At 37.3% G+C, this 16550-nt stretch overlaps 1 protein-coding gene across 4 annotated transcripts; it reads left to right on the forward strand.

Annotated features, from left to right (window-relative positions):
• The first annotated feature begins 9355 nt into the window (after positions 1-9355).
• Positions 9356-11710, forward strand: LOC308638767 (uncharacterized protein). 4 transcript variants are annotated; one of them, XM_081276540.1, is made up of 3 exons: positions 9356-9456; positions 10018-10089; positions 10455-11709. In XM_081276540.1, the coding sequence occupies exon 3, from the start codon at positions 10482-10484 to the stop codon at positions 11058-11060; it is 579 nt and encodes a 192-aa protein (XP_081132666.1). In that variant the 5' UTR covers positions 9356-9456; positions 10018-10089; positions 10455-10481; the 3' UTR covers positions 11061-11709. The 4 variants fall into 4 exon arrangements, with proteins under 4 accessions (XP_081132666.1, XP_081132664.1, XP_081132665.1 ...); XM_081276538.1 differs by having other exon boundaries at positions 9392-9456; positions 10460-11710; XM_081276539.1 differs by having other exon boundaries at positions 9397-9497; positions 10460-11710.
• The last annotated feature ends 4840 nt before the right edge of the window (positions 11711-16550 follow it).

Consider the following 16550-nt stretch of genomic DNA (forward strand, 5'->3'; position numbering starts at 1 on the left):
TGGTTCCATTCCCAGCTTTCCCAGGAATCTCCTAAAGAAAGAAATCAAAGGAAACCTTAGAAGATGGAAAGACCTACCTTGCTCTTGGATAGGAAGAATTAATATTATCAAAATGACCATACTACCAAAAATACTATACAGATATTATGCAGTTGCAATTAAAATCTCAATGACATTCCTCATAGAAATAGAAAAAGCAGTCATGTTTGACTCCATTTATATGAGATATGTAGAGTAGTCAAATTAATGAAGTATAACTGTGGTTATCAGGAGCTGGAGAGAGGGAGTTTGGGAAGTTATTGTTTAATGGGTAGAGTTTCAGTTTGGGAAGATTAAAAATCTGGAGATAGGTGTTGGTAATGTTTGCACAACAGTGCTAATATATTTAATGTCACTATACTGTACACCAAAAATTGGCTTACATGGCCAATTTTAAATCATGTATATTTTATCACAATAAGAAGTATGATTGTAATGGAAACTCTCTGCAAAGAAAATTAAGAAGAGCTACATAGTAAATTAGCATTTCCAATTCATTTATGTAAATAATCAATGCAAATCTAATGGGTTCAACCTTATTTTGTGGTCAGGAATAACTGTTCTTTGAAATTAATGTTTATCAGAAATGGAGAGGGATGGGGTTGTAGCTCAGTGATGGAGTGCTTGCCTAGCATGTATAAGGCACTAGGTTTGATCCTCAGCACCACATATAAAAATAAAGGTATTGTGTCCATCTACAATTAAAAATATTTTTTAAAGAAATGAAGACTAGGGACTGGGGTTGTGGCTCAGTGGTAGAGTGCTCATCTCGCATGGAGGAGGCACTGGGTTTGATTCTCAACACTACATAAAAATAAATAAAATAAAGGTATTGTGTCCATATACAACTAAAAAAATACTTTTAAAAACTTTTTTTAAATGGAGAGACTGGGGCTGGGGTTATGGCTCAGTGGTAGAGCACTTGTCAAGCATGCATGAAGCACTGGGTTCAATCCCTGGCACCACATAAAAATAAACAAATAAAATAAAGGTATGTGTCTATCTACAACTAATTTTTTTTAAATGAAGAGACTAAGCCAGGCACTATGGTGCATGCCTGTAATCCCAGTGACAAGGTAGGGTGAGGCAGGAGGATCCCAGCCTCAGCAACTTAGTGAGACTCTCAGAAACTTAGTAAGACTGAATCTCAAAATAAAAACTAAAAAGAGTTGGGGATATAGCTCAGTGGTACAGCACTCATGGGTTCAATCCCCAGTACTTAAAAAAGGAGACTATAGATTAAAAGTGGTTTTCAATGGAAAATTATGTGTTATTTATAGAACACCCTCCTAGATGTAGGATTCTGATTCTATGAGGACTATCTTATAACTCTGTAAGAGGTAAATTAGAGCATTGGAAATAACCCTTGTCTATAAAAATGCAAATAAATATTGTTTGTCAACAGGAGAAAGGGATGCCCCTCCCTTCTGCTGGGGAAAAACAACTCGAAGAAAGGAGCTAATTATTTTCAGTTTAAAAACAATGGAGTTTTAAATTTTCATGTGGTCTTATCTGCCAATGTTTACTATACTAGATATCAAAACTGAGAAATTTTGATATATTTATTATTTTAATTCATTTAAAGCCTACAACACAATATTCATTTCATCACATAAAACTGTATTGCACATTCACATGAAAAATATATTTTCAAAAACAGTCATGATATTTTTTAAAATTGAAAATATCTTTCATATCTATCCTAATAGAAGTTTGTTGGATTCTTATATCAGTTCATGCACTTAATCTGTTGCCATACCATACATAATATGTGTCTGGCAAATTTCACCATACAGCTGTGAATTAATTAGAGTAGAAAAAGTAAATTTGACATTGTCTTACAGATCCCATGAAAGTTCACCTAGAAAAATAACCAAAAGAAATTACTCTTTAGTAAAGTAGTATAATGTAACATTATCAAGCAAAACCTAATTTTTAAGCAAATGGGTTTATAGCTCTACTAAATTTGATATTATTTAGTTTGTTATACAAATATTTTAAAATTATCAGGAGACCACAATTCAATAACTAAATTGCATCAATTTTACTGGAATAATTTTTTTTTTTCAGAAAAACTATGTGGCTCGGAAAAGAGTCATTGGTTTGGACACAGCATGCTCTCCCTGGGCAGCAGGATCTCCAGAGATACAGGCTGTCTGTATTTCCGGAGATGATGGTTGAGCACTTGGTCTGGTGGGTCAGGTGGCTACCCTTGTTGGCGATGCACTGAAGATGTCAATAAGAAAATAGTTCATGATATACATGACATCTAATGAAATGCAAAATGAGGGTGAACCTGCATCAGAAACTTTTAGACATAGATGGAGTAACTTGTCTTGGCAGCATCTTTTCACATCCTCCCCTTCCGTTTTTTTTTTTTTTAATGTCTAATTGTCTAATGCCTTTCTTAATCTCCCCCTTTTTTATACTGGATATTTAATCCAGGGGTGCTTAACCACAAAGCAACATCCCCAGCCATTTTTTTTAATTTTTTTTTTTTTAGTTTTGAGACAATGTCTCACTATGTTGCTTAGGGCATTTCTAGGTTGCTGAAGGTGGCTTTGAACTGTTGATCCTCTTGCCTCAGTCTCCTGAGCCACTGGGATTACAGGCATGTGCCACTGTGCCCAGCTCTTAAAGCATTTCTTTTTCTTTAAATATTTATATTTTAGTTGTAGTTGGACACAATATCTTTATTTTATTTATTTATTTTTATGTGGTGCTGAGGATCAAACCTAGGGCCTTGCACGTGCTAGGCAAGAGCTCCACTGCTGAATGACAGCCCCAGCCCTTAAAGCACTTCTTGATAAAGACAGATTTAGAAGAATGGTCAGCCATGATGGACATATTTTTCAGTAGCTTGGAATTAAAGGGGATGCTGATTGGTGAAAGAGTGTTGCTCATTTATAGGCCCTGTAGTCAATCGAAGTCTTGCATACAATGTCTGATTGCATGAAATGCAATGAAGCCATTATCCAATTAGAAGGCATGGAGTATTCAAGCATACTGAAAGCTTCCTGTAGGCTCTATCATGAGCACTTTGAAGATGCCATCTACAGTACTTAAATTGCAGAAATTTTAGCTGCAACTCCTTGAGAGAATCTGACCTCCTTAACCATGGTCCATGATGCCCAGAGAAATGACACTGGCACCATTTGGGTATTTGTCGAACAACACAGACTCTAATGTCATCCAGGGTTAAGCCACTCTGGCTTAAGCAGGAACTCTCTGATATGGAGGAGGAACTCCTGGAAAACAAGAGGCTTGGCTGACCGGCCACTGCTTCCAATTCTGATGAAAAACCTCAGTCATCAGAAGAAGGGAAAAATGGTGAAATCAGTCTCTGAACACAGAACACAAACAAAATAGGTTTATTAAAATGTAAAATATCCTTAAACATTAAAAGAGTTTAAAATTGTTTCCTTCACAACAATCTTAGGTCCTAGGGAATAAAAAACCCTAGACCATATAATTTGTGAACAAATGTTAGAGTATAAGAGCTCTTGGCTAAAAACAAATATTAAATGACACATCTAAGTAGTCTCCTTAGGGAGAAAAAGGGGACAACATGGGAAATATTCAATGTAACAATGATCTGTTTCAAATGTCTATGATAGTATGTCTGAAAATATTGATTAAAATATATGAATTTGTGGGGAAAATTAACCAGAGAAATTAAACTCACCTTCTCCCCTAAAAAGGGACTTAAAGACAAAGAAAATGGGGAAAATTGAGGTAATCATTGAGTCACTATCTTAAATGGCCAGGCTTCGAAAATTACTACATGTCATATCATTAAAGAAGAGGTGTTTTTTTTTCCTGTTAATTAGATGATGTCAGATTATGAGGGAAAAAATCTCACTTTTATTTGAAGAAAATAAAATGTGAAGAAAGCATGCAAGAAGAATCCTGAGCACTCACATTCATAAATAAAGATATTAAAGTCCTATTTAAAATATTAACAATTATGTATGGAGTCACAATAAAAGATTAACCAAAAAGGACAAATCAAGATCCATCAAAGAATACAAATATGTATTAGTAAAATACAAATAGAATTCATCTGATGAATGTTAAAGGACAATGGAAAGTCTTCAGTTACTCTCAGTACACACTTTAAATTCCTTTGTTAATATGATGAAATGGATAATGTTTGTTTCATGGTGAAATTGTAGCATTACCATCAACAGAATCAGGACTAAGTGATAATGAGCCCTATCATCAGGACTATTATTTATCATTAGCTGGTATATTAGTTTTTTTTTAATAAAAGGCCTTGAAAAGGATTTTATTGCAAAGAAGAACTAAAGAAAACTATCACAAAATCATTTGCAAGTAAATCCCCTAAGGGAGTATCACATGACTGACTCACACATTTGTAATAAAATTTTGTGAAACCAAAGGCTTTTTTCAGAGCCTTGTATGTGTCTAAATAAAGAGCTGCCACATGCTTGGAGGAAACAATAATCCATTAAGTCATTTAATTTATATCATACTAATTGTTGGTGCTTCAAAGTGCCAATGTGTCAGTATGCTAACACAAATATTTTACTAAAGTTATTCTAACATATTGGTCTTATACAGATTATATTATGTGAAAAGGTATTTTAATCTATCAAATCCATTAGGATAGTCATAGTGTTTTGGCCATTTTTGGCCATTAGCAAAAGAAATTAAAAATGCACCATAATTTGGCTGAAAGTGCAGGGGTAATTAAGACAGATGAATCTTTTAAGTAGAGAAAAACATAAGGTTTGATGCTAAAAGACCAAAAGGGCCAATTGATACATCTGATTATTAACCTGGTGGGAAAATGAGGAACAAAGAGACTAAGCGAGCAGTCATTCTTTAATTTTCTGTTTTATGAAAAACTTTAAGAGAAACAGCTTTAATGGATGCAAGTAATATATTGAAAACAGAAGCCTGGCAAAAATAGTGTTTTGGAATAAAAAGACCATAAACTTTATATATATTTACTATATAATGGAAACAAACAAATAGTACAGAAACATAAATTTTAAAATGTCAAGAAAAAAATTACCAAGCTCCCTTGACTTTGAAATTACTATTCTATTTCATTCAGATTTATTAAATTTTATTCTTTTCCAGTCTATAATAGATCAATTCTAAAAACACAAATCTTACAATTTTTGGCTGGGCACAGTAGCACATACCTGTAAACCCAGTGACTGGGGAGGCTGAAGCAGGAGGATCACAAGTTTGAAGACAGCCTCAGCAATTTAGCAAGTCCCTAAGCAACTTAGCAAGACCCTGTCTCAAAATAAATAAAAATAGAGAGGGCTGGGGATGTAGCTCAATGATAAAGCACCCCCAGGTTCAATCCCCAATGTGCCCATGCGCACACATGCACACACAAATCTTTATGACCTGCAACTTGAAACTGTGCATGACTGAACAAGGAGAGAAGCCAATTACAGTAGTTCATGTTCCACTTCCCTCTGGTTCAGTCAATGAAGGACTTGCAGCCCCTGAGCCACAGACATTGCCCAAAGCGTGAGGAGGTGACCCAGGATGATCCAATAAGAGCTTTCATGGGAATGCTCAACCTTTGGTAGAGAAAACTGGTGTGTCATTACCTGTCATTAGATTATTGCTTAATTGTGAAAACCTTTGCTTCCAATAATGGTAATTTAAGCATATGAATCCAGGACAAATGTGCAACATAGTAGACATCTCTTGTCTCTTACATCTTAATTAAGAGAATTGGATGTCTTAGTCCATTCATGCTGTTATAGCAAAATACTTAACACTGGGTGATTTTTAAAGAACAAAAATTAATTCTTAAGTTACGAAGGCTGGAAGTGCATGATCATGGTGCGGGCAGTTTTTTTGTGTCTGGTGAGATCCCAGTCTGCTGTATCCTCACTTGACAGAGGGCAAAAAGGACCTAGTTCTTTTATAATGTTATTCACAACATTCCTGAAGCCAGAGCCCTTGTGGACTAATCACCTCCTAGAAGTTCCTTAACATGACTGCATTGGGGACTGCCTAAACATGAATTTTTGAGAAGATACAATTAAAACTGTAGCACATAATAACCAACTAAGAACAAGAAGAATGCTGGGTATGTAACTCATTGGTAGAGCATTTGCCTGGTGTGCTTTGGGGCCCTAGGTTTGATCCCCAGCACAAGAGCAGTGGGGGTGGACCAGGTGACTTATCCTCCCCTGCATTCAAGCTATTTGGATTTGGATTTTTTTTTCATTTTTGAGCATTTTTGTCTAAAAATAAAACTTACCATGTTATTTTGGCAAGATGAAATGCCAGACACCAGTTTAGTGGTCAATAAAGTAGGGTTATTCCAGATTGATTGTGGTCAGTTATTCCTGGATATGAGAAGAATGAGGATGGTGTCCAGAAGGAGTGTGGTATAGGGAGGAGGAAGCATGAAAAATGCCATTCACCCACATACACTTCATTCCTTCTTGTGTGTGTGTGTGTGTGTGTGTGTGTGTGTGTGTCCAGGTCTTGCTATATTACTGAGGTTTCCAATTCCTGCAGTTAAGCAGTCCTCCCACTTCAGCCTCCAAGTACCTGAGACTACAGGTACACGCCACTGTACGTGGCTTACCCTTTTTTCTTGTTAGGAAGGAATTTAAATATAAATCTCAAATCACTCTCAATTTCTGACCAACCCCTGAGGAGGACATTAATGGAGCATGAAAACATGAAGACTCCTGCTTATTGGGTCATCAATCCTGCCCTTGCATCCAAATAAGGGTTGAAACAGACAAGTTTTGTCCATCATGGCCTCTACTGTTACCATGAAATTCTTTTTCAAAATCTTTTTTTTTTTTAGTTGTAGTTGGACACAATATCTTTATTTTATTTATTTATTTTTATGTGGTGCTGAGGATCAAACCCAGCATCTCACACATGCTAGGTGAGTGCTCTACCGCTAAGCCACAACCCCAGCCCCCCAAATCAGAATTTAACTGCCTTTGATTCCAAGATTTTCCCATGCAGAGGTGAGTATGGATAACAGTGTCTCCCAGTAAATGAAATTAGGCAGAGAACATATGATTTGGGGAATGAGACAGATAAGTTAGTTCTAAGTCTTCCAAGGTTGACAAACATACCATAAAATTGGGAGTTTAAAAGTAGACCTGTCTTGGGGCTGGGGCTGTAGAGTGCCTGCTTTGCATGTGTGAGGCACTGGGTTCGAGCCTGAGCACCATATGAAAATAAATAAAGACATTGTGTCCAACTACAACTAAATTTTTTTTTAAAGTAGACTTGTCTTTAATGCTATAAAATTAAGACAACACACCAGGAGATAGGAGGATGGGAAGTCAGTTCAGCCTTCAAAGACTATGTGATCGTAATAGATTTCAGGAAGACAAAACCAAGAAAAACAAGATCATTAAAATGAAACACACTGAGGCAGGGAAATGATCTGCCCTCCTCTAAGATCCAATTAGAAACTTTCCCAGGTAAGGGCCAAATTTATGTAGGGATAAATCCATACATAAATTACTCATTAGAATAACCTACATTTACCCTTATTTTCTTAGCCTAGTAAAAATCACATGCTGAAGTAGAGACTTAAAGTGGTAGTAAGACACACACTGATTGAGGAAGCATGTTAAAGAAAACCCCAGGCACAGCTAAAACTCTTATTTATATGTATAATGACATTAAGAGACTGGGTCTCTGCCTATCCTGCAGATCCCATAAAAGCTGTAAACCTTCATTTTTTTGTTGGAGTCAGCCTGGGATGACTGTCCCCCATGTCCCTTATGCTCAAGCGTAAAAATAAAAAGCCTTGTGTCTGTGCCAATGTGCCTTTTTACCTGATTCATCTGATAGAGAACACCAGAACCCTCAGAGTTGGTAACAGGCAGACCTGATACCTGACCAGGTATTTTGTCACATACCACTGGGAATTTTGTCTTAAAAACAAATAAGATACATAATTATTGTGTTTGTTGAAATAGTTGGCCTGGCATAATGAATTCTATTCCTTCTAGGAACTGAAAGTCCTTTCACAGATGGAATCCTCTCAGAAAAGTGAAGGGACTTACCCAATGTTATATCACTACTGGGCTAGATTGAACACTAAGACCCAGGTTGATCTGAATCTCACTTCAGTGTCTGATCCATCAGACACAGCATTAGCTTTTAGGTGTTTGAACCTGTTAGATGATCATAGAAACTGTGTTTTTCTGCATTAACCTGCTTGATAAGAAATAAGTTAAAATAAATTCAAATGTACTATTCATTTGCATAAGTTACCTTAATCTCTACTTGAGTGATTAATTCAAATGATAACATATAAGTACATTTTTGTTCTCCTAACAAACTCCAACAGCTAGAGGTGTCAGCCATGAGGTTGAGTTTTGAGGGCTGCTTCTGCTTTTCTCTCTGCCTGAATTCTTTCTTGTGTTCTCAAACCAATCTAATTTTGACTCTGCAAGTATATGGTTTTGATGGGCAGGGGGGAGGTAGATGGATTACAATGAAAGTCTTAAGTGTTATATTTATCTCATTGTTTGTAGCAGTAATTTATTCATTTATCTTTTAATGCATTAAAAATAAAAACAAAACAACAAAGAAGGAAGACTTCAGTAATGATCTGACCTGAGTTTGTTTCATGGGGAAGCAAGAGGAAGGCCAATTACAAGTGGGGCATCCTGTGTTAACGGTATACATTTGTTATTTTTGTTGTTCGTCAGTGACAAGGAATGGGAAGTCTGGAAGTTCATCAGTATTTAAATCCTGAAGATTGCTACAGAGGCTGTGATTTGGCTGTCTGGACTGCTTGCTGCAAAGGTTGTGGGTTAAAGTTCTATTGTCATATGGTCTGCCCATTATCCCTTATACATTCAGTTTCTCAGGAAGATAAATTAATCATTATTTTATTCAGCTTCAAATATAGTTTCATTTTTTTATTCATGAGAAAATATTTCTGTGTGTCAGAAAAAGGAGAAGTTTCCATTATTTGGGGAAAATGTCCTAATTTTTTTCTAAAATGCTGTAGTCAACCCTCCATACAATATTTAAACATTCATTCCATTCAGTTGGCTGGGTTTACATTCTTGCAACGGTATTTAAAAGCAACATTGTCAAGTCTCCTCCCTCAGACCGCCCAAACCCCCCCCCCCCCACACACACACAAAATAAACCCTTGTGGTTTTCATTAAAATTCTTTTTTGACCAACTTCTCAACAAGAGGAAAATGACAAAGGGGTTCAGAGAGGTGAGGGGATACCTGCTCAAGAAAAGTGGGTGGCGAGCAGACGTCAGTTAGTAGGCGGGGTGTGTCGAGCTCCAACTCTGGGGCTGGGAAGTTCACGTGACCTGCCAGTTGTGGTGCCCGCCCTTCTTCCCTTCGGTGTTGCCCGGGAGCCATCCGCTCCGCTCTGGTCTCCTAATTGTTGCTTCAGCTTCTTTCAGGTCAGAGTGAGGGCGTTGCACACTGCTAACGGGACCCCAGGGTGGGTACCGACGAGGGGAAGGGTGGAGGTGGGGTTTGGGTGACGGGAAATTGGCCCGAGTATAGACAGAGATGGCAGTGGGAAAACGTTGGCTGAGGGGGAGCATGCAGCCTGTGGGCAGAGGGTAGAAAAGAGGAATACCCCAAGTATTCTTGCCGGATTTCTAGGCACCTCCTCTGCCCTCCGTCCATTTTGGAGTCTGAGATGGTGGGCCGGTGAAGCGCCCCAGCAGTGAGATAGTGGAAATAACCCCCCTCTACCATTCCGTACGTAGAGGAGAATATTGATCGCGAAGGTGGGAATGCAAGTTGTGTCCAAGGCAGAAGGACACGCAGACCCAAATGTAGTTTGGAAAACATCGTAGTCTGGCGCCCGAGGCTGGAAAAGAAATGGCGGCTGGGGTGCGGGAGCGGGTAGTAGAGGGGAAGGTTGGGTGAGGAGGAACTAGATTCAGGATAGGGACCCGAGTCCCTGTCAATTCACTGAGACCGCCTTCTCCGCCTCCGCGTCTCCTCTGCAGGTCTGTGCGTCTGTTGTTCCCAGCACTCGGTGTGGCCTGAAGAGAGGAGCAACCCGCCCAGGATCCTTGCAGGTGATTGCTGGGGTGGGGGTGGGGGGCAGCACGGACTTGGACCCAGGAACGGTGAGAGTGCAGAGGACATGGCCTCAGGCAGAGTGTGGAGCCTCACCGCCCGCCCCCACCACATGGAAAACACGCACCTTGATGCGTGGAGAAGGTGGCAGGGCTTGCCAGGGAGTGTTGGCTCGCTGGGGGGGAGGAATCTAGGGTAAGCGGTCTTCACAGGCACACTTGGAGGGCCGGGCCAGTTTAGGGGAACCCTCAGAAGGGCAAGATGCAATGCCCTATGGACCTGCATCGTCGTCCCACCCCCATCCCCATCCTTCAGTCTCCCAAGTATCCTCTTTGTCTTCTCTTCTCTCTACCTCCACTCCCAGGACAGGAGAGGGAGAGGAAATCGTGTCATGGAAGAACTTTACAGTGAAAATGAAGGAACACCTTCCAACAAAGGAAAGAGGGAAGATGAAGAGCCACAGGATGAGGAAAAGCCAGAAGAAGCCTGTACTCTGAAAGACAAGGAAATGTTAGAAAACGAGGAAAAGACTGCAGATGAGGAAATGCTGAATGACAAGGAAAAGCCAGAGAGTGAGAGAACAGCAAAAGAGGAAGGAAAGCCAGAAAGCAAGAGAAAACCACAAGAGGAGAGAAAGCCAGAGAGTGAAACAAGGGCTGCAGGAAAGCGCCCCGCTGAGGATGACATACCCAGGAAAGCCAAAAGAAAAACCAACAAGGGGCTGGCTCATTACCTTAAAGAGTATAAAGAGTCCATACATGATATGAATTTCAGCAATGAGGATATGATAAGAGAATTTGACAGTATGGCTAAGGTGGAGGATGACATGAGAAAAAGCAGACAGAAATTAGGGAGGCTTTTGTGGATGCAAAGAAATTTAGAGGACCCCTTCTACCCAAGGGGCCCAAGGGAATTCAGGGGTGGCTGCAGGGCCCCACGAAGGGACCTTGAAGACATTCCTTATGTGTAGCATCCCTAGCAAACATTTTCCAGGTCCTGTTTTAATCTTTTACTAATACTTTCCTTTAGGCATCCCTCCTGTTACCAGCAGCCCTTTGACCCACCTGCAACATTCTATGTGTCAGTAGCAGATTTTCATTCACTGCATGGAAAAATGTTTATAGTTCCTTTGTAAATCTAAAAAAAAAATTGCAGAACCCTATATATATGGCATCAACCCACTTATGTAAATCTACAAAGATATTTACATAGTAAACTATGTAGAGAAAACAACTTTAAAGTTGTATTCACTGAACAATTAACTGGTTATTTGTGGTGATTTTCTGTTCTTTTTTGTTTGTTCATCTGTCCACTGTCTCCTAAAAGAGATTAATGTTGTCATAAAATTAATAAAAGATAAAATCAGGGAAATAATACATAACTAATCAAAAAACTGTCCAGTAAACTTATAAAGGCAGTGGCGACATTAAAATTCTGTTATCAGGATGTAAAATAATAGACAAAAATTGTGTTACCTCTGGGACTCCTTTCTGGAGCAATCTAATGGTTACTACATGTCCATTGTTGTAAAGGACTGTATTGTCATCTATGAAATGGGAATAAAACTTGTCTTCCAGGCTTGTGTACAAAATTAAATGAGGTATTGAGTATGTTGGGCTGGTTCCTACCTTTTCTGCTGCACTAACAGAACCAATACTAACAGATACTTGGTGGAGAACTGAGGGAGGTCTCACAGGTCTCATCCATGTCCATAATAAATCCAGACAACTGAAAGGTGAGTACCAGTGTCCCCTGGGTAGTGTCATGTCTCCTGGGTTTGTACCTCTTCTCATGGAAACTTAAACCTCCCTAAAGTCCCTTCTGCTGGTGGTGGGCTGGAAATGATTAACTAAAGCAACACGGTGTCCCAACAACAGGGTGGAGAATTCTTCTTTACCTACAACAGAGTCACCTTAACCCAGATGGGTACCCAATTGTCATTTGGGTCTTGATACTTTATAAAGTTCATATAAAACACTCCTTTCCATACTTTTTGTTGATTTAGTTGTCTCCTCAGGATTTAGATACTGGAGATTGAGTCAGGAAAACAAATCTGAGAGAGCAGATGCTGTGCTATCCTCACCTGGTAATCTCCTATCTGCTGACATTATTTTTCCCTTAGGAATTGTCTCCCAGGAAATTCCTGTTAAGCCCTACCTTACTATTTCGACAGACTGTTCTGCCTATGTAATTTTTTGCCCCCTGGATTTTCGTTAGCCTTTTATTTGCTTACAGTGTTTTTCAAATAACCTTTATTTTAAGACAGTTACAGATTTAGAGAATTATTGCAGTGATAATATAGAGCTTCTATATATTCCATACCCAGTATCCCTATTCTTCACATCCTACATTAGTGTTTTGCATTTGTCATAATGAACCAATATTGACAAATTATTATTAACTGAAGTGTATTCTTCATTCAGATTTCCCCTGATGTCTTTTTTCTATCCTAGAATCCCATTCAGGTTACCACATTATATTTAGTCATCATCTCTCCCATAGGCTCCTCTTGGCTGTGAGAAGTTCTTAGACTTTACTTGTTTTTGATGACCTTCACACTTTTGAGAACAATGATCATGTATAATGTCCCACAGGTTGGATTTGCTAAATTTTCTTCTTGTGGTTATACAGGTGTTACATGTTTTGGGGAAAAAAATCACAAAGGTAAAAATGTCATTCTCATTCCATCATATAAAGGGTACAAACTATTCAATATTATTTACCACTGTTGATGTTAAACTTGTTCACCTGGCTGAGGTAATACTTGTCAGTTTTCTCCTTGGAAAAGTTGCTATATCATTTCTCCCTTTCCAAACTACTCTTTGGAATAGTCACTATTGGCATCACACACTTATGCTCCACCTCCTTGATAATAGTAGCTCCAAAAATCATGACTAATTCTAACACATAGGATATTTTACGCTCCTTTATTTATTCAGTTTATTTATATCAGTATAGATGCATAAATATTTATTATATCATTTGAATTATGATGCAGTACTATTTCACATTTTGTTGCTCAAATAGTTCCTCCTTTGACAATTGGGAGCTTTATCAGTTGGCTCCTGTATTAATTTGACATATTTCCATCATTGTATTGTGTGGGGTTTTTGTTTTTAGTACTTTCTGGCACTAAAAGATGTTCCAGCCTTATCTTGCATATTTTATGCCCTGTTCCTGGAATCAGCCATTTCTTCAAGAAGCCCTGGTAACTTTTGTTAGAAAATGGTATTTTAAAAGCAAGATCTAAACTAGGCACCATGATGCATGCTTGTAATCCCAGATACTCAGAAGGCTGAGGCAGGAGAATCACAAGTTCAAGGCCAGCCTGGACAACTTAAGGAGACTCCCCCATCTCAAAATAAAGAATAGCAAGAACTGGGGATGTAATTCAGTGATAAAGTACCCCTGGGTTCAATCCCCATTACAGAAGAAAAATAAAAGCAAGGTATGAGTACTTGGCATAACCATTGCTGTAGGGATATTATTGCTTCTAGACTGTTTCTGTTAACAGAACAAGAAAATATATATGTATATAGTAACCCATATGTGTGTGTGTGTATACCTTTATGTTTACACAGAAAACATACAGAAAATTTTAAATATTTCTCTATATAACCATCTGTGTTTATATAAATCTAAATATAAGTTTATAATAGTATTTCTACAGCAATCCATTACTACATGGATCGTACTAAGCTCCTTTATCTTTAACCTTCCAGTTAAAGAAACCTGTCTCCTACTCTCCATCATGTTTTTTGTTAATTATTCAATTTCAGTATTCATGCATAACAGTTTCCAAATTGTTTCCCTTGTGGAAACAACTTTACCACCTAGAATAAAATGTTATGTGTTGTTTCTTTTGCCTTTAGTCTTACAGATGCTACTCATTTCCAAATTTACATGTCAGTACATTATTCCCCAATTCCTTTCAGTGAGATTGTTGCATACATTTGTAAGATGTTTAGATTCTTTTGTCACATTCTACATTTGGGGGTTCCTATTATAAATGATCTTTATTTGTTCATTGCAGTATTGGGGATTGAACCCAGGGCCTCAGACATGCTAGGAAATCTCTACTGAAATATACATCCCAGCCCTTTTATTTTTTATTATTTTGAGGCAGGATTTTTCCAAGTTGCCCAGTCTGACCTCAAATTTGGGATCTTCCCACCTCAGCTTCCTAAGTAGCTGTGATTACAGATGTGATCCCCACACTCATAAATGGTATTTTAAAATTTCAAATTCCAACTGTTTTTTTTTTTGGGGGGGGGGTTGTATATAGGAAAGCAATTGACTTGTATATTAACCTTTAACCTGGAAACTTGAAGCCAGGAGTTTGTCAGTTCTTTGGCATTTCCCATCATCTTCATAGAAACAGTTCTATTTCCTTCTGATCTATTTATATATGTTTTATTTCCAATTTTCTTATTACACTAGCTAGGAATTACAGTATTATGTTTAATTGGAGCAATGAAAAAGGACACCAATGTTTCCCTTATACCTAATTTTAAGTTGAAGAGCATCACTTTCTCACCATTAATTTTGATGTTATCCATAGTTTTTTGGAGATGTTTTTATCACATTGAGGAACCTCCTTTCTAATTCTATTTTGTTGAGTGTTATTATCATGAATTTTGTATTGAATTTTGTCAAATGCTTTGTCTTCATCAAGTGATGTGGTCATATCTTTTTCATCTTTTATTCTATGATCATATTGTTTGATATCCAAATGCCTAGCATAATTCTTATACATTTGAGTTGTCAGTATTTTGTTGAGGATTTTACATCTGTTTTCATGAGACAGATTCATCTGTAGTTTTCCTTTTTTGTAATGTTTTATCTGGCTTGGGAATTAAAGAAATGCTTGCCTCAAAGAATGGCTCTTTCTGCTTCTATTTTATGTAAGAAATTGTGGAGAATTGGCATTATTTAATTCTTAAATGTTTGGTAGGTTTCATTGTTGAAACTTATGGTCCCAGCAATTTCTATTTTGGAAGGTTATTAATTATTGATTAAATTTATTTGATAGATAATAGTCTATTCAGGTGGTTTACTTATCCTTTTGTGAGTTTTGGTAATCCGTGTCTTTCAAGGAATTGGTGAACTTAATATGTGTTAAAAAATGTATAAGCATAGAATTGTTCATAGTATTCCTTCATTATCCTCTTAATGTCCATGGAATCAGTAGTGATAACCCCCAATTTTTCTTTCTGATATAGTTATTTAGATTGTCTTCTTTTTTCTTGGATTGCCTGGGAAGAGATGTATCGATTTTACTAATCTTTTTAAAGAACAAGTTTTTTGTTTCATTGCTTTCCTCTATTGTTTTTCTATTTGCAATTTCATTGATTTCTCTAATTGTCATTATATCTTATATTACTCTTCGAACTTTACTTTCCTGAGGTGAAAGCTTTGGTTATTGATTTTAGATCCTTCTTCTTTTCTTGTATATCCATTTAAGCTAGAAATTATCCTGTAAGCACTGCTTTTGTTATATCCCACAAATTTGATATGTTTTAATTTAGTTCAGAATGCTTTTACATTTCTCTTGGGAATTCTTCTTTCACTCATACTATGAAGAAGTTTGTTTCATTTTCAGACATTAAATATTACTGATTTTTAGTAACATTGAGAGCATACTTTCTTGATTTCCTTTCTTTTTAATTTCTTATGGTGTATTTTAGGGCCTAGAACATGGTCTCTCTTGGTGGCAAATGTTCTATGTAAGCTTGGTGGGGGGAATAGTGTTCTTCTGTTGGATGGAATATCCTATAAATTAGGCCAAGGGTCAATTAGATCAAGTTGATTGATAGTGTTGTTCAGATCAACTATATCCTTATTGATTTTCTGCCTACTTAATCTATCAGCTACTGACAGGGGGGTGTTGAAGTTGTCTACTCTAATAATGGATTTGTGTATATCTTTTCAGTTGTATCAGGTTTTGCCTCAGATATTTTGATACTCTGTTAGGTGTATACATGTTTGGGATTATGATGTGTTGTTGGAGAATTAATCTCATTATTATGTAGTGTCCCTTTTTAACCCTAATACTTTTTGTTCTGATATCTTCTCATTCAAATATTATATAGGTACTCCAGTTTTCTTTTGAATGGTATAGTATGATATATCTTTCTCCATTACTTTATGTTTAACCTCCCAAGGTATTATAGTTAAAGTGGGCTTCTTATAGACAACTTGTTGCTATTTGTTTTTAGTACTGTGATCAAATCCAGAGCCTGGAACATATTAGGAATGTGCTTTATTACCAGTGAGCTACACACCACACCAGCCCTTGGGTCTTGTTTATTTTTTATCTACATTGACTATTTCTGGTTTTAATTTGTATATCTAGACATTCTCATTGAAAGTTATTCTTAATATATCTGGATTAATATCAACCATGTTTATAAATGTTTTCTGTTACCAGACATTTCTTCATCTATCTTCTCTGGTTTTA

This window comes from Spermophilus citellus, assembly GCF_964194105.1.
Source record: "Spermophilus citellus genome assembly, chromosome: X".
NCBI lineage: Eukaryota > Metazoa > Chordata > Mammalia > Rodentia > Sciuridae > Spermophilus > Spermophilus citellus.